At 47.4% G+C, this 21,324-nt stretch overlaps 1 protein-coding gene across 3 annotated transcripts; it reads right to left on the bottom strand.

Annotated features, from left to right (window-relative positions):
* Positions 1-14,772: 14,772 nt before the first annotated feature.
* On the bottom strand, positions 14,773-19,718 carry LOC101766076 (serine/threonine-protein kinase Nek1). Of its 3 annotated transcripts, none has more exons than XM_012848848.2 (15): positions 19,361-19,718; positions 18,469-18,592; positions 18,321-18,387; positions 17,990-18,055; positions 17,765-17,811; positions 17,624-17,669; positions 17,451-17,531; positions 17,319-17,361; positions 17,180-17,229; positions 17,010-17,091; positions 16,872-16,921; positions 16,590-16,663; positions 16,458-16,509; positions 15,929-16,369; positions 14,773-15,779 (listed from the first exon to the last, which is right to left on the bottom strand). In XM_012848848.2, exons 2-15 carry the CDS (start codon positions 18,552-18,554, stop codon positions 15,102-15,104), a joined length of 1,863 nt encoding a protein of 620 aa, XP_012704302.1. In that variant the 5' UTR covers positions 18,555-18,592; positions 19,361-19,718; the 3' UTR covers positions 14,773-15,101. The 3 variants fall into 3 exon arrangements, with proteins under 3 accessions (XP_012704302.1, XP_022678507.1, XP_004982366.1); XM_022822772.1 differs by having other exon boundaries at positions 14,773-15,782; positions 18,469-18,587; positions 19,361-19,716; XM_004982309.2 differs by having other exon boundaries at positions 14,773-15,782; positions 19,361-19,715.
* Between the last annotated feature and the right edge of the window lie 1,606 nt (positions 19,719-21,324).

The following is a 21,324-nucleotide window of genomic DNA, read 5'->3' as shown; positions in this document are numbered from 1 at the left end:
CGATCTGTCAAGTCCTTGTCGTTTCAGGCCCAAATGAAGCAAGAAGAAAAGAATCATCAGTGCCATGTTGCTACGGATTGAGCAGTGCCTGCTGAGACTGCCAAACAGTAGCAGAAAGACGATTTCTGTCTGTGTGGTCAGACACTATCACATTACTCCTACATTAGTGGCCAAACAGTAGCAGAAAGACTGTACTGCATTAGTGCTGTACTGCATTAGTTCTCTGTCCTGTCGTTAGCAAAACCATGCTGTTTCATCTGTCAAGCGAAAAAAAATAAAGATCTGCCAAGAGAACAGATGGCCTGCAGCCATGCTCGTTGCCCAGGTTCCTCCGATGAACTAAGGATGTGTTTTGCTTCGGAGACAAAGAGGGATGGGATGATTTCGTTCCTATTTTTTAGATGAAACTGTCCCATTTAGTGTTTGGTTGAGAGGAATGGATCCCAATACTTTGTTTGGTACAAGGGATCGAGAAAATGGGATGAACGACACTTTTGACACCGTTAGCTGCAACAACTTGTGGGCCCCACATGTCATTTTTATGGTCCCACATGTCATCCTCCGTGATTTTTTTTTCTTTCCACCTTATCCTCTCCCTGGCGGCAGCGCAGCTCGTGGAGGAGTCCTGCTCGGCCGGTGGCGGCGCGGCCCGAGGAGGAGCTCTCCCTCGGTCGGCGGCGACGCGGCCCGGGGGGAGCTCCGCCGACTTGGCTTGCCGCGGCACGACCCCTGCGAAGCTCCAGCTCACCCTCAGCCGGCTGGCAGCACAGCCCTTGCAGAAGAGCTCTAGCTCGCCCCTGGTCGACGGCGCGCTTCGGTGGCTGCCTGAGCTCGTCCCGCCGCTCGAGCTCTCAACCCCACTAGTGTCCGCCCCACTCTCGTCCAGCTCTGCTCGCTCGCGCGGTAGCACGACGGAGAGCCACGGCACCGAATCAGGATGACCCCGTCCGCTCGATTTGGAGGGACGGGGTCATCCCGCATATTGGAGGAATATACCTATAAGGGGATGATCCCATCCCACCTGACTCCCATCCAAACGCCTCTAAAATTGGGACTGTCCCATTCTGTCCCTCCCGTCCTCGGAACCAAACACACCCTAACCACTCACACCTCAGCTCCAATAGAGTCGTGCAAAGTGTCTCACAACCCGGCCCTCTGAAGTAAAGGGGTACCAGTAGGGTGCCCTCCACGGAGCACAAGCTCCTCCAACTCCAAGTTGTCACTGCTGATGAAGATGGCACTGATGTAGCAACTGCTCGACGGTAGATCATCAAGGACCGTGTGCTTCCCCATCATCAACAAGACAAACTGTGGCTGTGGCCGCAACGCTTTTGACCACAACCACTCTAGGTTGCAAAGCAGTCCAAGGGGTTTGTCGGATTTATAAGCCCGTCAGTCCACCAGGGGGTTACCCAAGTGGTTGATTTGTAGGTGAGGGCAATTGTGAAAACAAAAACTCGAAGGTGATCGTGAGAACACAAGGGACACGAGAGTTTTAGACAGGTTTGGGCCTCTGGAGAGTAATACCCTACGTCATGTATGCTAGATTGTATTGCTTTGCGATGGTGCGTGGAATAGTTGGGATGAGGTGCCCTCGGGGGGCTCCCTTGACCGCCTTATATAGGCTGATGACCTAGGGTTACAAGTCAGTTTAAATCCAATCTACTTGGTAGTTACATGGAAGGTAATCTGAGTGGGACTATAATACGTGTTCTGCAATATCCGGGCTGATTTGAACTACCCGATTACCTTGACGTGTACTCCAAGTATCTTCATGTCCTCGGCCGCACGCTTCGGTCGGTCGGGCCTACTTGTCACGTCTGGTCAGCGAGCCAACTTGTTAGGTCCGGCTAGTATCTTGGTCGGTAGGGACCCATGGGGTACGCGTATCCCTCAAGCCCCCGAGTGATGTGTAGGCGAACAGGAACTTGAGGTCATCACAACGAAGCTTGGAATGTAGTCGGCTGAAGCTGCGATGGTGTCATAATGACGGAGAGGCTATGCAGTGCTCAAAAAAGAAGAAAATCCAAACAAACATAGAGACAACGTGCACAGCAAAATCAAGTGCCAAGTTGATGGATGTTGAGCATCCAACAAGTCGAAGTGAAGGATATGGAGGGTGTCATAAGACGCACTCCATAGGAATAGCCCCCGAGCATTAAACCAATTAGGATAATCGATCCAATGGTCAAAGAAGAAAAAGTTCATCCTTGAAGCAGATCTTAGTGCCCGAGCACAGGATAGGCGTAGCCACGGAGGCCCACCAACCAAAAGTACGTGCCCTGCTCTTTATGGATAATGACTGGTGCAACGATGGAGACATGACAAAAATGCATGTCCACAAATACTGTGCTACCTAAGCAACTGCAAGATTCTTGTTGACCCTTATTGAGGTCAGGCCAAGCATCACGTGGAAACTGTGCAACCTTATCGTATTGGGAGAATCTTGTCATGAGTCCTCATGGACCCGCTGTAGCATCTTGCTGTGAACTAGCAGACATGCTATAAATAGACCAGCATTCAGCACGAAGAGCCATGGCCTGAATAATAGCACTTGTAGGCTGGAAACTTGTAGTCTTTGATAGGAATAGCACCCGCCTGGAAGCCCGATGCTAGAAGAATTCTCGTGAGGAAAACTAGGATGCTCCTTTCCTTTGCAGTCTCTTCGATGAAGTCAAAAGGTAATGATGCTAGAAGAATCCTCATGATGAGGCTGTATCGTGAACCCAGCGAGCTTCTTGGAGACACCGTTAGTGGGGACGTCTTCCATGTAACTTTTTTTTGTATTGTATAGCTTCGTAGCCGATATCCTGGGATATCAGCTATCTTAGAGTTGCCACAGGCATTTGTAACATATATCGCCATTAATCGTTCCAGGGAATATGGTTGTAGCTAAGTATATATATGCCCCTACATCCGAATCTAGGGACTGATAGGGCCGCAGAGGCATGCTGACTTGAAATAGGGCATCCAGCCCCCGAGTATGAGGACTGGCGGAGCCGCGGAGGCACGACAACCTGAAATAGGTGCCATCCCCCAAGGGCGAGGACTGGTAGAGCCGCAGAGGCACGCCGACCTGAAACTGGCGCCCAACCCCCGAGGACGAGGACTGGCGGAGCCGTGGAGGCACGCCAACTTGAAATAGGCGCCCAGCCCCCGAGGATGAGGACTGGCGGAGCTGTGGAGGCACGCCGAGGTGAAATAGGCGCCTAGCCCCCGAGGATGAGGACTGGCGGAGCCGCAGAGGCACGCCAACTTGAAATAGGCGCCCTGCCCCCGAAGATGAGGACTGACGGAGCTGCGAAGGCACGCCGACCTGAAATAGGCGTCTAACCCCCAAGGACGAGGACTAGCAGAGCCACGGAGGCACGCCGACCTGAAACTGGCGCCCAGCCCCCGAGAATGAGGATTGGCGGAGCCGTGGAGGCACGTCGACTTGAAATAGACGCTCAGCCCCCGAGGACGAGGACCGGCCGAGCCGCGGAAGCACGCTGACCTGAAATAGGCGTCCAGCCCCAGAGGACGAGGATTGGCCGAGCCGCGAAGGCACGCCGACCTGAAATAGGCGCCCAGCCCCCGAGGACAAGGACTGGCCGAGCCACGGAGGCACGCCATTTGAAACTGTAATGGAAGACCCTTAGATTCTGTTCCGTGCATGCCGCATTAATGGAAACCCGCAGATTCCACCCAGCGCATTGCGCAGCAATAACGGGAGACCCGCAGATTCTGTCCGTAGGTTACGCCGTCACGCCCCTCAAAAGCGCGAGGGGTCACAGAGCCGTTGCATTTTCATCTGAAACACTCATAGCACCATCGCCATAGTCCATTGAGCTCATCGCCGCTGCGCTCGCGAACCCTAGGCCGCGCCGCCACAAGTCCTAATTTGCACACGCGCATTCTGCCGCCGCCACCCAAGCAGCTGCGCCGCCGCTGCCTGAGTCACCATGCCGCCGTATGCACATCAAAACTCTAGCGTCCATCAGATCCAAATCGCAAGGCTTGGAGACCAAAGAGATAGCATAAGCAAAACATTCCGGATCCATCTGCGATCTGGATGAAGTTTGTGATGACCCAAGAGTGCATCCTGGAGCTCGTCGACTGAGGCCTCCTTGGACCTCATGCGTTGTTGGATTGGAAGCCCACCGCCAGCCAAGATTTCCCATCGGAGGAAAAAATGGAGACGGTGGTCTTCGCTTCTTTCTTTGAGCGCAGGTTCGGGATCCCGTGCGGAGACTTCTTCCGGGGTCTTCTGCACTACTACAAGATCAAGTTGGTACATCTAAATCCCAACTCGATTTTAGATATTGCGGTATTTATCCATCTGTGCGAGGTATATCTTGGCATCCTCCCACATTTCGACCTTTGGAGATATCTGTATCACTTGAAAATCATTGTGACCAAGGGGAAGCAACAGCGAGTCATCTTAGGTTATGGTTTTTCTCTGCGGCCGAAGAAAGTCTAGGAGTACTTTGACCTCCAGTTGAAAGATTCCAACAAGGGCTATCACAACGAGTGGTTTACCATCGCTAATCAACAGCCCGAGCTCCCGCCGCGCACTGGATACGGGCCAGTGGTCATGCCCGAGTAGTCGAACCAACCGACCTCGGAGGAACAAGTCCAAGTGAAGGAACTGTTGGCAAAGATTGCTGATCTAAAGTTGCGTGGGCTGATGGCCAGAGCGGTTAGCATAAACTTTTATCGGAGATTAACTCAGCCAATCAAGCACCAAGTGCATCCGGCATATGAGTACGCAGAGCTGCAGGACCCGATCCGGGAGGACCAGCGAAAGGTGCCCAAGGATGATATCATCAACCGGGTGTCCGAGTTCTTCGTGGGCATTATCATGAACAAGAGTTGCCCCAAGGATTTGTTGTTAAAGAGGAAGCCATCCAACCAGGTAAGATTGTCAGTGGCATTGCTTCTGCATACCGTTTGTGCTGCTGAATTGTTTCTAAATGTGCTTTGTGAATTGATCAGGAGACCGAATTTGTATTCTTTTGACCGGCGCCGCTGCCTAGAGGGATCGAGCCGCAGCAACCCAAGGTCCGCCCAACCGACGAGCCCAACGAGCTACCTGCCGACCTTGAGTGGAAGTCCGACTCCTCCATTGGGTCAGACAAGAATGTGCCAAACAGGCTGGTCAGGCCCAGGGGTCTGAGCCAGTGGGACGCTGGACATGGCAAGTTGTGAGGATGCTGCCGGCCACCTAGACCTAGAAGCAGAGCGGGAAAAGAAAGAAGATGACCGGCAAGAAGAGGGAGAAAGCTGCCATGAGCACAGCCTCCACGGCCAGGTCGGTTAGCCAGGCGGACGAGGAGTCCAACACGCCGAGCCCAATTGCCAAGAAGAAGTCGGAGCTCCAGGAGACCACCGCGGCCGATGGGGAGTGTGTCAAGGAAGCGCTGAAGGCGCAGATCTGTGGAGGATCCAGCGGGGATGTGTCGGCACCGCCACCACCATTGCACCCAAAGTTCTGGGTGACGAAGAAGAGCACCATGTAAGTGTAATCTGTTTATGCTGTCTGCCCTGGAGTTACTGTTGCCGCCTGACTTGCTTGAATGATAACTTCCTCCGTCAATGCAGGACTGCTATGCTGGATGATCAATCCGGTGCGCAGCTGACTGGGTGTTCAGCCCAGATTGAAGCGACGACCAGTCGCACCATGGACCAACCGCCACCTCCGGAGGTCAGAGCTGATAAAGAAGGTCACGCCAGAGGAGTTGTCTCAACTCCAGTGTCGCAACATGATGAAGCCAGCTCTGAGGCTGCAGACATTGCCATAGTCGACCCTGAGGTCGAGCAGGTTGCTGATGAGAGGGCCAGAGCCAATCCCCTACAAGAGGAGCTGCCTAGGGATGACCTGCCGTCGAAGAGGTCCACCGGGAATGTTGACGCTGGCATGAAAGGTGGATATGACGGTGATACCTTGAACTTCACCGGGTCGGGAATGGTTGGGGGATGCAGCCATAGATCAGAAAACTCTTGCCGAGCTATGACAGTCTTGCTCGAAGATCACCGAGTTTTTGAATGTAAATCTGCCGACCAACCTGGAGAACTTGTATATGGAATCTATATTCTTTTGTCAAGCTCTGAATGTTAGGACGTATGCAGGGTTTGGTCGAGCATGCACAGAGGAGGGCGAACGTGAGCTAGCAGGCCGAACACTATCCCTTGAAGGTGGAGCAACTCGAGGCCGACCTCAAGAAGGCCAGAGAGGATGCCACAAAGCACGCCGACCAACTTCCGCAGAAAGACGTGGACCATGCTATGGAGAAGGATGTGCTTATTGCACATTTGGATGGTACGTTGTGCTGACCTTGTGAATTGATTTTGTAATTGAAGTCTTGGCGGTGACATATACTTGTTTGAATCAGCAGATGGCGCGGTGCGGTAGCAAAGCCTCAAGAGGCACCTCAAGGATTGCGAGGATTCCAATGCACGCCTTCAGCGGGAGCATGATACGGCGGTCCATCGTGAGTATACGGTATCGCAGAAGCTGAACTATGAAGTCAACGTGCGCAAGGAAACCGAGCGTTGCTTAGAGGCTGCCGTAGGTAATTTTCAATGTGACCAACGTGTGATTGCAGGGCTGGAAGTGGAGCTGGAGCAACTACGCAAGGCAGTCGGCTATGTGATGTACATGGTCCACCCAGAGGCCGACCCAACCGCGCCAACACCACTCTTGGATCATATTAGGGCTGCACCTGATCGGCTGAAGGCGTTGCTGAATGACACCGCGGTGGAGTGCATCAAGAACGTCTTCACACTGTTGGCAACACACTTCCCGCGACTGCCCTTGGAGCGTGCTACGACAGGAGTCGCGGCCGACTTCAATGCGGACTTGCTTCCCGAGCTGGCAGACTAGTACTATGATGTAGCCGAGACCATTATTAATGATTTGGACCTGTAAAAATAAACTTCATGATGTATCAATCTGTCGTGGTGAAACATGTGATGTAATGAACTTAATTGTATGCGGAGAAAAAAGGCTCCATCCCTTCTTTGGTGTATACGACCGGACAACGTGTAGCCGAGGCCTGTCGCCGCTAAGCGCCTAGCCTTGCCTGACCAGCATCCTGCTGAGACCAGATCTCGAGCTTGTAGGAGGGGTGAACGCAAGATTGTCTAGGGTTTGTGAGTTAGGACGCCGACCATATGAGTCAGTTGTATTGCCTTGAGAGGGGGAGGATGATGATGAGAGACCCAGAGGTCGGCGCTTGGGAGGTGAGAGACCCAGAGGTCGGTGACTGGGGGAAGGCCCTGAGCTTTGAAGTAGGTGATTTTTTGAACAGGTTGGACAGCCCCTAAGCGTCAGGAACAGCTCGGGCATAGGAACAGTAAGGCAGTAGGTATGTAAAGAATCATAGAGGTTTTATTTATTGAATAAAAGGGAAAAATAGAGTACATAGCTTTTAAGTCTTAAGGGTAGAAATGCCGCAGGTGCTCGATGTTCCTTGATTAGGGGATAGGTGCCTGGTTGGCTAATCCTTTTCGTTGATGATGAAGGGGCGTCATGGTCGTCATGGTGGCGGTTGTCATGACGGTTGTGGTCCTTGTAGTACTTGTTGCGACGAGGTCATTTGTACTTCACCGAAACACCGAGCTCTTTCTTGATGACTACACAGTCCTGGAGACTGTGACATGCGTCCTCATGGAAGGGGCACGGAGCATTCATGGTGTCATTAAACTTTTCCCAAAGGAAGCTGGTTGTCCTGGCGTGATCAGCTTCAGTAGTGAGAATCTCTAATTCACGGACGAGCTCTATCTGACCCCCCACGCGGTTATCGCGGTCGCCTTGGCGGTGACCGGGTCTGTTGTGAGCGGATCAGCTTCGGGGGCGCCAGGTAGAAGTGGACTGGCTCCGAGCCTATTCTTCGATCTGGGCGTTGGCTACGAGGATACGTGCCCGGACTCGTCGAATTAGCTCTAGAAGGTGTTCCAGATTAGCAAAGGCAGCCCCTAGGTTGGCCTGGGGTGTGGTGAAGACATTGTGGCCAGCCTGTTCGAGGTCGGCCTGTAGATTGTGGTCGCGCACAAGACGCCAGCGTCTGCCCCGTGCACCGTCCTGGCTGGCGTTGTCACCATCGGTGTGCAGTAGGTCGGCGTCGGCAGCGGGCGGTGGTCGGCGCTGGTCACCTCCTGCCTCGGCTCCCATTTTAATAGCAGATTGATTGCCATATGTGGATGGATCGTCGACAGAGACCACGAAGACTTTGCGACCTGGTGTGGCGGAGTTGACGTTGTTTCCATAAAGGTTCGGGGTCAGGACAATGCGGGGAATCTAGAACTCGCCACAGTTCGAAAACTGAATGGGTGCGGGTGGATCTCCATGATAGATTGTCACTTTGTTGAAGTGCTTGCCTTGCCCAGTGCAGTATGTTAAGGGCATTCTTGGAAATGATGGGATCCTAACGAGGACACATTTTAAGATTATACAGACTACCTAAAGAAAATGTTGCCACTAGATCTCCTCAACGCATTGATGGTTTTGAAAAGTCATGCCTTCTGATCCGATCTGTTTCTTTACCTCTTTGTTATGTGTCATTTTCATTAAGGATGCTGTGTTACTATGGTTCATGCTGTGAGTGAAGTTATTCTTTGGTGTTAGATCTCGACAAAGTGGGGCTCCGGCTGGCAAAAAGCCCAAAATAGTTTGTACCGAAAGTACGTAACCAAGTTCGCCCACGAGCAGCTTTTGTGATGGTCCAAGCTGCTCGATCTTTTCTGGTTGAGTAATAAATAAATAAAATAATCAGGCCGAGCCACACCCAGAATAATAAATAAATAAAATAATCAGCTTGAAACCAAGTCTTTTTTTTTAGCTGGGAAAATGACCGCCACACCCGGATTTTTTTTAGCCAAAAAGATGGCCGCCACGCCTCACTAGTAGAGAACTGACTTTCGATACGCCCCCTTTTAATCCCGGTTTAAAGTAGGCCCGATATAAAAGGGGTGCGCAGAGCTTTACTCTCGGTTGGTATTTACAACCGGAACTAAAAGTCACCTTTTGTCCCAGTTCAAAAATCAGCCACCCGTAGGGACCCTTTAGTCTTAGGTGAAAAAATCAGCTACCCGTGGGGGACCCTTTTGTCTCGGGTGGTAAGAATAACCCGGACTAAAGGTCACCCTTTTAATCCCGGTTGGTGTTACCACTCGGGACTAAAGCTCACGACACCAACCGGGATAAAATGGGGTCTTTTATCCCGGTTGGAAACTCCAACCGGGATAAAAGGATCCCCCACGTGTGGCTGGGGCAGAACTAAATTCTTCAGACCCTTTTATCCCGGTTTGTAATACCAACCGGGATAAAAGACCCCCTTCTATCCCGGTTGGTGTTTCCAACCGGGATAAAAGGGTCCCCCACGAGTTAGTATAAAAGGATTGGATCCCCTATATAGTTAGATGTGGTGTGTAGGTGGGATGGCAAGAAAGCTATGCGCGAGGCTTGAGGTCGTGGATTCGAATCCCACGAACCGCGCACGCGCATATTTCGCGTGACTTGCGACTTGCGCCCGTGTGGGGGGCTTCCCTGGGACCCCTCGGGGATTTATTTATTTTGCAATTTTTTTCGCAAAACCATTTATCCCGGTTGGTATTACTAACCGGGATAAAAGGGGACCTCTACCGCGCCTGGCGTGGTAGCCCATTTAGTCCCGGTTGGTATTATCAACTGGGACTAAAGGGTGTCTTTAGTCCCGGTTGAGGGACCCGGGATAAAAGACACCCCCTTTTGTCTCGATTGCTATATCCTAGATAGTTTTTAAGAGATTTGCACCCTTCCAACCGGGACTAATACTTAATTTTCTACTAGTGCCTGGCCCTATGAAGGACGCGGGCTGAACCATGTTTGCTCAGATCCGGTGGACTCGCGATTTTTAGTCGTGGTTGTGGTTTAGGTTGCAGTTTTTGCATTCTAACTCTTACACTCCGAACAGTTTCGATAAGAGATTCATGTAGTGCTATTCCTCTCAACTTGCTACTACCAAATGAGATCTAGATTGGAGCTCGATCTGAGATACGACGGATAGACTTGCCACTCGTTTCACGACCGTTGAGAGGTGGACAGGCACTCGTCTTTATGGATTTGCAAGAATTATGTAGAGATCCATCATATTGCAGTCACATCTACTCCCTTCATTTGAAACTGCAAGCCGTTTTGATTTTTCTATCGCTATATATTTAGATATAAATTATGTACAAATACATAGTTAATACTATTAATCTATAAAAATCAAAACGACTTACAATTTGAAATGGAGGGAATCAAAACGACTTATAATGTGGAATGGAGGGAGTATATGGAATCAGTGGAAGATTTTTGCATCTCAAGCTCTCAACAGTGCAAGGTCACAGCCCAAAATGTCACAAGCCCACACAACTACTTCAAAAGCTGAAAGAAGGACGGGTACTACAAGTTTACAAACGCATCATTAGTAAGAGACGCACAACTAGGCCGCCACAAAGCCCACAAAAAACAAATACAAGGTCTGGTCATGGTATACAAATACAACAGCGAACATGGAGAACTACACCATGCATATGGCCAACACGTACGTCCGTCGACCGTCGATCGATTATTATTAGCCCTTCGGCGCCAGGGGGCACGGCCCGCTGCCACAGTTGTTCTTGTCGTTGGAGCCCCTGGAGTGGCTGGGTCCCTTACCAGTTATCGTGGCGTCGTCTGTCGTCGTCGCCGGGCGCATGACCACCTGCCAGCCGCCAGCACGCGGCGCCGCCGCCGGCCGGTGGTCATCGGAAGGCGTCGGCCTCGCGGCAGCGGCCGGGGAAACGTCGACGACGAGCACCAGGATGACGGCGAGAAGAGCAAGTGCCGCCACGACATGCCTGAGCATCTTGGCCATGATCGATGGTTGCCGGTTGGTATCACCGCCTGCGCGGCAGTAATTATAAGACACGCAGCGAGAATCCGGAGAGCACGTGTACGTACGTGGTTTCTCTCGACTCCAGCAAGAGATTATCTATCAGCAGGTTTCTACTTCCAAACGAATGCCAAGTCGATCGTCTGTGCTTTGAGAGGACGAAAAATGCCGGCCGGAGGTGGCGTCGTGCAATCGTGTCGTGAGCCTGTGAGCTAGCTGTGCTGGTGTACAGTACGGATCAATGCATGCACGGGGGGCCGTATATATAGTAGGTCGTAGAGGAAGGGGCAATGATAAAAAACAATCCTGAATTTGCCTAAGAGCTTGAAACGGTCAGACTTTTATTACACAGTACGCGGTGGTTAGCTAGGAAGCGAAAAGGGACACCAAGAGACGACTGGCTAAAAAGAAGCTCGGAAGGGAGTACTATACTTGCGCCGTTGCGCGCATGCATGCATGGCTCCGTCCGCCGTTGACTCCTACCACCTTTTTCTGACACGTTGACTCCAACATTGCGGCAACTACTACTGTAGACAAACTGCTCCAGATCGCTCTCGTTTGTGTGCTGTGTCATCACGCGGTTTAGAGCGTGCGTGCTTTATCTTCGGTTGCTCCCCACCGACCTGACACCAAAGCACAGGAGACCGGCTTGGCCAACCTTCGTGCCCAAGGCAGGCACTCGCCGAGTTCTTCTTCTTCAACCCCGGACGTGCAATCTGAAGCATGCAATGCACGGAGGGCAGATAAGGAACTAATTAAAATCCCTTAGAAAACAGGTTTTGCGTGTCGCTGGTGAGGCAATGTTGAGGTTGAGCTCACACGTTTGTACTAAAAATGAGATTCAGTCTGTACACTCAGCCACCTATAAAAGTTTAAATAAAATTTTCATTTTGTTTGTCTTGGTATAGTTTACGTTTTGGATTCAAATTTGTGGAATGATAACTTGTGATTGTACCCTATGTTAAAAAAAAATATGTTGCAACTTTTGACGATTGTGTTCTTGGTTAGAGACATATAAAACCAATTTAACCATCCAGATAAGAAATTAAATGGAAAGTAACTATGAACACTTCATAAAGTATGCACGAAATTTGAACTTAAAAGTCAACTCAGAAAAAAACATACAAATCCCATTATGGTGGCTCCAACAAGTTTAATAATTTTTGAGTAAAATAAAGAAATTTTTCATAAATAGAGTAAAGGAAACAAACTAAAGTATCTTTTTTTTGACAAAACAGAATAAATTATCTTTTTAATTAACATAATAAATTATCTAGTACAGTAAAATCGACTCCATCCGTAAGGCTGCTGAGTGCTGCCAAGCGGCGGCCCGCTATATTGGCCCAACTATATATGATAACCGATATAGAATTGGGGATGTATCAGCCCGGCCCATTTGAAAACCTTCTCATGCACACAAACACAACAAAGGACAGGCTGGGCCCTGAATTGCCGAAATCACCCCGACATATTTTCTCTCTCTTTTTAATTTAGTTTGATTTTATTTTGTTTTAAATGCACTAGTCCATCAACCTGTGCTCCCGCACGGGCTAATATTTTTAAAAGCTATTGAATCTAAAAATTATTTAGAAATTAAACTCCTAGCTAATAATTAAAATTATTTACCTGCTTCTCTCTTATTTTTTCAATACTTCAACATAATACTCAGACAGATATGTACTTATCTTTATCATTAAATAGTAATTACTGTATAAACCGTTTGATCCACATTCACACTTTTTCCATTTTGTATCGTATCTCCATATATTGTATTTAGCATAAAAATCAATATTTTCCATCAATTTCTCATATACATGTATAAATGGTCTATATAGTGACACTCATCATGTGTATATACTTTAACTTAGTATTTTTATATTAACAATGACATAAATAGGTAATTTAGAATCATATATTAGTTTGTTTTTTATGTTTCTGCATGATGCACATGAAAATAATTAGATTAAGATTTAGGTGTTTACTTTATATTATTTCTAATAACGGCATAAGTGGGACTTAGATACAAATTTAGAATGGCATTTTAAATTATGCTTTATAATGATACGTATGAGTAAATTGGATGAAGATTATGAGGTCACTTTAGATTATTTTTTATAATGGCCGACCTCAGTAATTTAGATATAGGTTTAGAGTTTATTTTTGAATATTTTCATAATGATAGTGGTGGGTAACTTTTTAGAAAATATAATAGATCAATGACTATGATTATTAGAGTCTACATGATTGGTGTTTTGATGTTTTTGATTTTTTTAAATTTCTAGGATTTTTTTTCCTAGTGTGCCTCGTGGGAACTAATGCGGAGTCTCCAATGAAAAAATGAGACCACGTTGCTACAAAACTACTACCATGAGCTACATCTCATTTGTTAAATATTCAAACACAATACTTATATAGATATATACCTATTGTCTTCATTCGATTGTGAGTTAGCAATTACTCTATAATATTTTTATCTACATTAATATTTAATAATGACATACGTGGGTAACTTAGATACAAATCTAGAATGGTATTTTAAGTTATATTTTGTAATGATATTAACTTTTCACTTCGCATCGTAGGTATGCGCTTGAATTTATTTAAGGACCCTAAGTTTACGCTATAATTTTAACATAGAAATCTATATTCTCATCACTTCCTTTATATCTTTATAAACGGTGACGCACATCATGCATATATATCTTAGTTATTATGTCATATGCCAATAGTGTAAGAAATAGACGATTTAGACTATTATATTGCTATATATTTTTAATTAAGGTGATTGGATTCAGATGTCGGGTTACCTGATGTTATTTTTAATTATGGCATATGTGGATAATATAGATGCAAATTTAAGGGATTACTTTAAGTGTTTTTAAGTGCTAGTGGTGGGCAATTTAGTTGTAAATTTAGGGGGTTATTTTAAATATTATTTATAATGGTATGAGTGGGTAATTTTGATGAAAGTTACGAGTTACTTTAGTTAATTTTATATAATGGTAGAGATGGATAATTCCGATATGGATTTAGTGGGTTACTTTAGGCTATTTTTATAATGGTATAGATCGGTAATTTTTTAGAAAACATAATAGATCTAATGGCTATGATGATTTGAGTCTTCCAATTGAGGATCAGATGTTTTGTTTTTTTATTAAGAATTTTTAGATTTTTTTTCTAGAGTGTCCACATGAAAATAGTAATTGAAGATGGTAGCGCATAGTGGAGCTGGAAGCAAGAACCTGATGGAATCAAAGAAGACGACAAGCAAGAATCTGCTACGGAGCGATCGTGGCGACGCACTATTGCACTGAAGCTCTGACCCTGCACAGTAATAGTAGTACGAAGCAATGCTTGTCCTCTTGTCTCTGGACCCATCGCTGTGTCGGCAGTCGGCACACGGTGGTACTCGTACTGTGATAACCTCACGTGTGTGATTAAATCGGACCTGTCACGTACTCGCACTCGCAATACGCAGCGTCCAATGATCAGCAGCGGATGGCCAGCTTTTGCTAGCTTTGCTCTGCTCCTCGCGTCTCGTCCCTCTGGCCCTAGTCAGTCTATCCATCCACACAAGCAGCACAGGAACAGCTTGTCAGAGCCCATGCACGCAGAAAAGCAGAGGACACAAGCATGGGAACTCATGCAATTATGCTCGGTGCATTTGGCATGGTGGCGCTTTGGTCAAGAGCTGAAGACAGCGGCATGAGCCCAGAACGCACTGCCAAAATGCCAATAGCCCAATATCATGACATGCATGATTCCAGCAGCACCACAGCATGTGCCTTCAAGCAGGGAGTGACCTTGATGCGTGCATTAGCAACCAATGCAGGCGTCAATCAAATGATGCCCAATCCATCGATGGATAAACATTCTTCAGTCGTAGCACGGGTGACTGAAAGTCTGAAACTAACCCTTAATATAAGTTCTCAGATGGTTACAACCTCGGTTGCATGACCTTGCCTAATAAGGATCTCACTACTTCCTGGCTCAAGACACTACAGCTACTTCCTGCTGTCAGTTCTGGGGGCCGGCCTTGAGAAACTACTTGCTAGCTACTAGTACGTAATGGTTTACGCTGGGGCAACACTGAGATGGTGTCCACTCCCAGCATCTAATTAGCTCACTGACCAACGCTAACGCTAGATCATTTCACATCATAGAACTGCAAGAAGAGGCCTGTGACGATGCTTGCAGGCAATAGGCGATCGGCGAGGCTGCCTACAACCCCGTCTCCTTGAAGCTCCTGGTGAGCCAGATGGCCGTCTCCCTGGGCGACACCTTCTCGTCGGGGCCGAACGGCTTCAGCAGGACGCCCAGCTCCTCGTACCGCTCCTGCTGCAGCAGCTGCGCGCTGAACTCCAGCAGACCCTCCAGCGCCTCCGCCCGCTGCTGGTACGACGTCGTGTCGAACCGGCACCGCTGCTGCTGCTGCTGCTGCCGCCGCCTCGACGATCCCGACGACCCGCGGCTCGAGATCGCCGCCGCCGCCGCCGTGGCGTTGTTGCGGCCCGTGGACGAGTCGTCGTCTTCTTCGTCGCCGGCGACGCTCCTCCGGCCGTTGTCAGCGGCGGTGGCGCGGAGCGTCTGGGCCGTGCACTTGTCCTTGGTGATGGACCGGTCCACGAACGAAGGCGTGGCGGGACTGGCCGCGGAGCACGACCCGTGGGCGGATGATACTGAGGGCTTGTTGCTGCTCGGGAACGGGGGCTCCTCGTAGGAAGCGAGCGGGAACTCGGCGATCCTGTCGATGCGAGGCGAGTTCACGGAGACGTCAGGGGACTCCAGCTGCTCCAGGATGCTGATGCTGCTGCGCTTGGGGGTCTCGAAGACCGGCAGAGGAAGCGACGCCCTGCGGGCAAGTCGAGCGCTCCTGTTGTCAACTGGTGTTGTTGAAAACTGCTGGAAATGGGGAGAACACAAGTTTCAGTATCGAGAAAAACTGTCATTTCAGCGCATATAACAAAATATCGGCTGTTTGAAAGAACATTAAGAGCACACCTAGATATTTCGCATATGTAGATTGAGTTTCACTACTGGATACATACCTCAATATGACTTGTCCTATCATAGGATGCTTGCGGAGCTTCTAGCCGGTTCTTCAGAGTTGTCATCATCTTCCATGGAGTTGTCTTTGGGGTCCTCATGATACTCGAGGTCCTTGATGCTACGGTTTTACTAGTAACCTCCTCAACCTGACTGTCATCAACAGATAGCTCTTTGACACCCTTTGTGGTGGTGTAGTCCTTTATGCTCGGAATAGAGCTGATGGAATTCCTCTCCGGAGAAGGTTTGCTCAAGGTTACTATCCTTTCATTTCCCAAAGAGTTCCTCCTGCCCTTGCTTCTGTAAACAGGTTCTCCGGCGAATGTCATTCTCTTTTCACTTGGAGATTGATGGACATGAATCATGCTGCGAGAAGGGGAAGATTTCAAATGCACTTGCAGCACGTATGGTTGTAGATGCGGGTGTTTCAGTAGTTCAGCTGCCTGCTCAAGACAGTGATGCAAGGATTCATATAGGTGTACATATATTATTGTTGATGAATTGATTGGTAAGAGGATTATAAGTAACTACACTTGGCCTGTGCTCTGGACTTCTCCGCAGCATACTCCTAACGAGTCCCCGACTGCAAGAGGCGGTTAATTCTTTCAGAAAAAAATGCTACAGTCAAACTGGGGAAATTGAAGAATAAACCAGGAAACTCACAATGCACCGGAATATCTTGTTGGCAAAGGTGATACAATCGACTTGGTAATCTTGTTAATAAGGGCTTGCATATCCTGTCGAAAAACAATCAAAGCAGAAATTGTTAAGCTGGAAGGTTACCAAACCTTTCAGATAAGGAGTTCAAAATCTATATGTATCTTCGAAATTGAGTCAACTAAAACATTCAGTAGCACCACATAGATGAAGTCGTTTGATAATTTAGTCAATCAGGAAGCTCAGATAACACATAAAGCAGCTAATAAAAGCATTTTCAGAACTTACGAAAGCTTTAAATGCAGGTCTGAGTGCAGCCATTTCATACATGCAGCATCCTGAAACAGAGTGAACCGGGCATTACAGTCCAACCGATAGCTTCAGAACTGCAGGCATGAGATCTCTTACATTTCACAGATACCTTACCTAGTGACCAAATATCAGATTTGTTACCATAAGGTATATCAGCAAGAAGTTCTGGGCACATGTGGCTCGGTGTTCCTACAACCTGCATCAGGAGCATAGAGCCAGATGTTGTGACTAAGAAATGATATAGTGAACGGAAGCAAGTGAAGAGGTGTGTTGTATGTGCTAACCGAAGATGCTAGGTCATCAGGGGTCAATATTTTCGCAAGCCCAAAGTCTCCTGAATTTGTTTAGAATGCAAATTAAATTGCTCCATACATTATGTAACTTGCTAAAAAAGCATGCTTGTACGAATGATAGCTGACCTACCAAGTCTTATATTCTGGTCCCTGGTTAGAAATATATTGGAGCACTGCAGCAAATACAGATCAGCTTCAGAAAACATATATTGAAACATTGTGCAAGAGAATTATGATACTTCAAACAGAGCAGAACTCTTACCTTCACATCACGGTGAAGAATGTGATGTGCGTGCAAATAGTCAAGAGCCATGAGAAGCTGCACTAGCCACTGGCAAAGCTTCTGCAGAGTGAGAAAACAGCTCTCATGTGCATGACTTTGCTACCAGGAACCACCCAAAAATAAATGAACAAAAATTAAGTCATGAACTGTACCTCCTCAGAAAAGTGGGTATCATTAGCTCTTTTAATAGCTTCCGCCCTGGTAAAAGAAGGAATATGTTAGTGATCAAAATGTTCCAGAAAGTTCAATGATGGAAGGATTAACTGCATACGTTGCCTCAGAGAGATACATACATGTCTCCTCCCTCGCAATACCCTATAACAATGCAAACGTAGCAACCCTGGAATTGAAACATAAAGTGCAAATTATGTTAATTCATTTTCCATAGTATCAAATTGGTCAGAACATATACATAAAAGAATCGGGGAAAGTCCTCCACAAGTTTTATTTCAAGATTGGCAAGCTCTGTATATTTGATGCATTAGGTCTATTTCTTTTTCCTAAATACTCTTACTGACCTTATCCACCCATGAATCCTTGTACTCCACAATGAATGGATTCCTCACTGTAGCAATGAGCTGCATCTGCATTGGTTTTTCAGTTTTGCATAAGTGTGCTAACAACACACGTATCAGAAAGCAGACGATTTCTAAGTTCAGATCTCAGTTGGGGGGAAGGATAAGCAATAGCATCATCATGAATACACTAGTTTGTGGGAAACCAAACCCTGGCAAACACTAATCATTCTGTACGAAGAGTTGACCTTCACAAGCCATTCTTAGTAAACAAAAGACTTGCGTGAATCATAACTAGGCACAAATTGATCCACGCAAAGCAGCAGCTGCATACCTCCTGGTGGGCAGACCGGCGAGTGCGGTCTGTCTGACGTGCAAGCCGGATCTTTTTCAACACATACCTGCACAAGTTCAGACTCCCAATGATCAAAGTGGACTAAAGATGGTGATAAAAAACAGTGAAAGCAATGTGCTGGCCTCACTTCTTCTTCTCCAGCTTGTGCCTGACCAGCAGAGCAGAGCCAAATGCTCCTTTACCGATCTGCTCCAGCACTTCATACTGATCCATGGCTGTCTACTTTCAGCAAGATGTTTTGTCCTTCTATCCTGCAAAGAAATTCAAGAAATCAGAAAGATTTTTCTTGGCATTTCTGTGATTTGGACCAAACAAAAGGAAACCTAACCAAAGAAAAAACTCTACTTGAGAGCGCAAAGATTAATCTTTTGCTCTTACGGTCAGTAAATTCGACAAGCAGGTGCATTTAAGCATCCTACAGCTTCATTATTGCAAGGGTAGTACTAGAACGCAGTTAAAAAGCAGGTGCGTTTAAGCATCATACAGCTTTTGACATCTAGTAGAATGCAGTTATAAAAAAATTACAGATCGCAACTTTAATGACCTAATGGCGACAAATTTTAATAAGGATACAGTGGTGCCAAAATTGGTGACAGGAGAAAATAAAGGAAGTACCGCCACGTGAAGCTAATTGAACTTTGTGACAAAATCAGCCGACAATGCTGAAGCTCTCCATTTTCCTGAATAGGAAAATGTGAAGCTTTGAACCCCAAAATACCAAACTGAAGATTGAAGGCCACAAGAAAATGCTAAAGACTAAATCTTGAAAGGTTAAGGTTCCCCGGTTTCGAAAACCAAAGCATACAACTCGAAGGAAAAAAACATTTTTTTTTCAAACAAAGAACTCAAATGCCAACCCCATAAGGTCAAAGAGAGCAATGTTGAGCAGCAAGAACACCTCGGTATACCCAACGTGACCCTCCAATACCAATTCCAAGAGCACACCTAAATCACCACAGGAAATCTTGCAAGAGAAAGAACTGAAACCCAGAAATGAGATATTGACAGGCAAAACTCACCAAAACCCCCGGAATGGCAGCTGCCGGCTCCGAGAACTGACCCCTGGAACAGCTATCTCCCCAGGGAGCAAATGCAAGAAGCGGAAGGGGAGGAGGAGAAATCCTTGGCGGTGTTCAGCTTACACACACAGATCTCGGCGCATTTGGTGAGAGAGACGGGGACTGGGGGAGTGAGTTCAAACTTCAAACCCGCTGGTTGCTCGGAAGCTCAAAATTTTATATGGACAAAAAGGAGGAAAAAGGCGAGGGCGAGAGGGAAAAGTATTCGGAAGAGGAGAGAGAGAGCGCCATGGAATTGGAAGCTGTAGAGACTAGAGAGAAAGCGACAGGGGAAGAGGACAGGGAGAAGAGGGTGGAGGCGGGCGGTGTTTTGCTGAGGCCAAGGTCAAATCTGTGCTTTTGGATTCTGGCAATGTGTTTTGTGTTTTAGCGCGTTTGGTTCCTCGAGCTAAAGTTTAGTCCATATTAATCAAATATTTAAAGGTTAATTAGGAGAATTAAATATGAGTTAATTATAAAACTAATTGCACCGTTAGAGGCTAAACGGTAAGACGAATCTATTAAGCCTAATTAATCCATCGTTAGCAAATGTTTACTCTAGCAGCAATTGCCAAATCATGGACTAATTAGGCTTAATAGATTCGTCTCGCTGTTTAGCCTCCATCTGTGTAATGGGTTTTGTAAATAGTCTACGTTTAATACTTCTAATTAGTATCTAAACATTCGATGTGACAGGTGCTAAAAATAAGCAGCTGGAACCCAACACCCCCTTAGTCACTTTATGCTCGTGCTGTCGTGCACGGCTCGCTTTATGTATTAAGGGCCTGTTTGGCTTCACCAACAGCTCCACCGCCAGCTTCTGGTGAAGCACCCTGCAAAAGGGTTTCATGGAAGAAGCTTCCTAAAATCCGCTCTCGAAGCTTTTCGAGGGAGGGGAAGCAAAAAAAAATTAGCTCCCCTCAGCTTCACCCTCGGACGTGGGGGCATATGACCCTTTTGCCCACCGAGCGACACAGGGAGGCGGGGGAGGAAAGGGGAGGCACGATGGAGAGGGGCGGCGTGGGGAGGGACGGTGCAGCGTAGTCGGAGAGCAGTGCGGCACGGGCGCACCAAACTCCTCATCTCACCGCGCAAGACTCCCACGCCGAGCGCCCGAGCAAGAGCAAGCTGTTCTCTCAGCCTCCAATGGCGCGGCCACAACAATGGTAGCGCGGCGTGCGGCAGCGCCAGTGGGGCTCCTATGCGGACTACACTCGCCGACGGCTATGCATTTGATTGCTTTCTTGAAGCAATCGATCCATGGCGTGGAGCTAGCTAGCTGATCGTGGCGGGTTTCTAGCTGACTGTGGCGGTTCCGCTCTGGTTGCAAGAAGATAAAGGATCTGGCTGGGCACCGGTGAATGGATAAGAAAAGGAGAAACTGGGCACCGGTGATGGATAAGAAAAGGAGAGGAAGGAAAAAACAGGAAGGAAAAAACAAAAAAAGAAAATAAAAAAGACAAAGGGCATTATAGAAATTTGGTCTTTCTATCTAAGTTCAGTAGAAGCTATTTTACCAAACGTTTTTGTTAGATAACCCGAAGCTAAAAAAACTGGTCCATCGGAGAAGCCACAGCCGCAGCTATTTTAGCCATAGCCGCAGCCCTGCCAAACGAGCTCTAGTTTCATCAGTCACATAATGCAAAGTACGACTACGGGTGCCTATTTTGGTGAGTGAAATCCTGTTACTTTTGTAACCATCAAGGGCTTGTTTGGTAGGGCTACGGCTACGACTGTGGCTTTTCCAATGAAGCGGTTTTTTTTTTGGCTCGGGCTTGTCTGGCTAGAAAAATATTTGGTAAAACGGCTTCTTCTGGCTGTGTACCAAGGATAAAAAGGATGAAATGTCTGTAACATCCTTATCCTTTTTATTTTTATTTTTTATTTTTCTATATTCTTCTCTTTTTTTCTCATATTTCTCTTTT

The sequence above is a fragment of the Setaria italica genome, chromosome IX (genome assembly GCF_000263155.2).
Source record: "Setaria italica strain Yugu1 chromosome IX, Setaria_italica_v2.0, whole genome shotgun sequence".
NCBI classification, from domain to species: domain Eukaryota; kingdom Viridiplantae; phylum Streptophyta; class Magnoliopsida; order Poales; family Poaceae; genus Setaria; species Setaria italica.
This window is presented reverse-complemented; position numbering and strand designations above follow the sequence as displayed.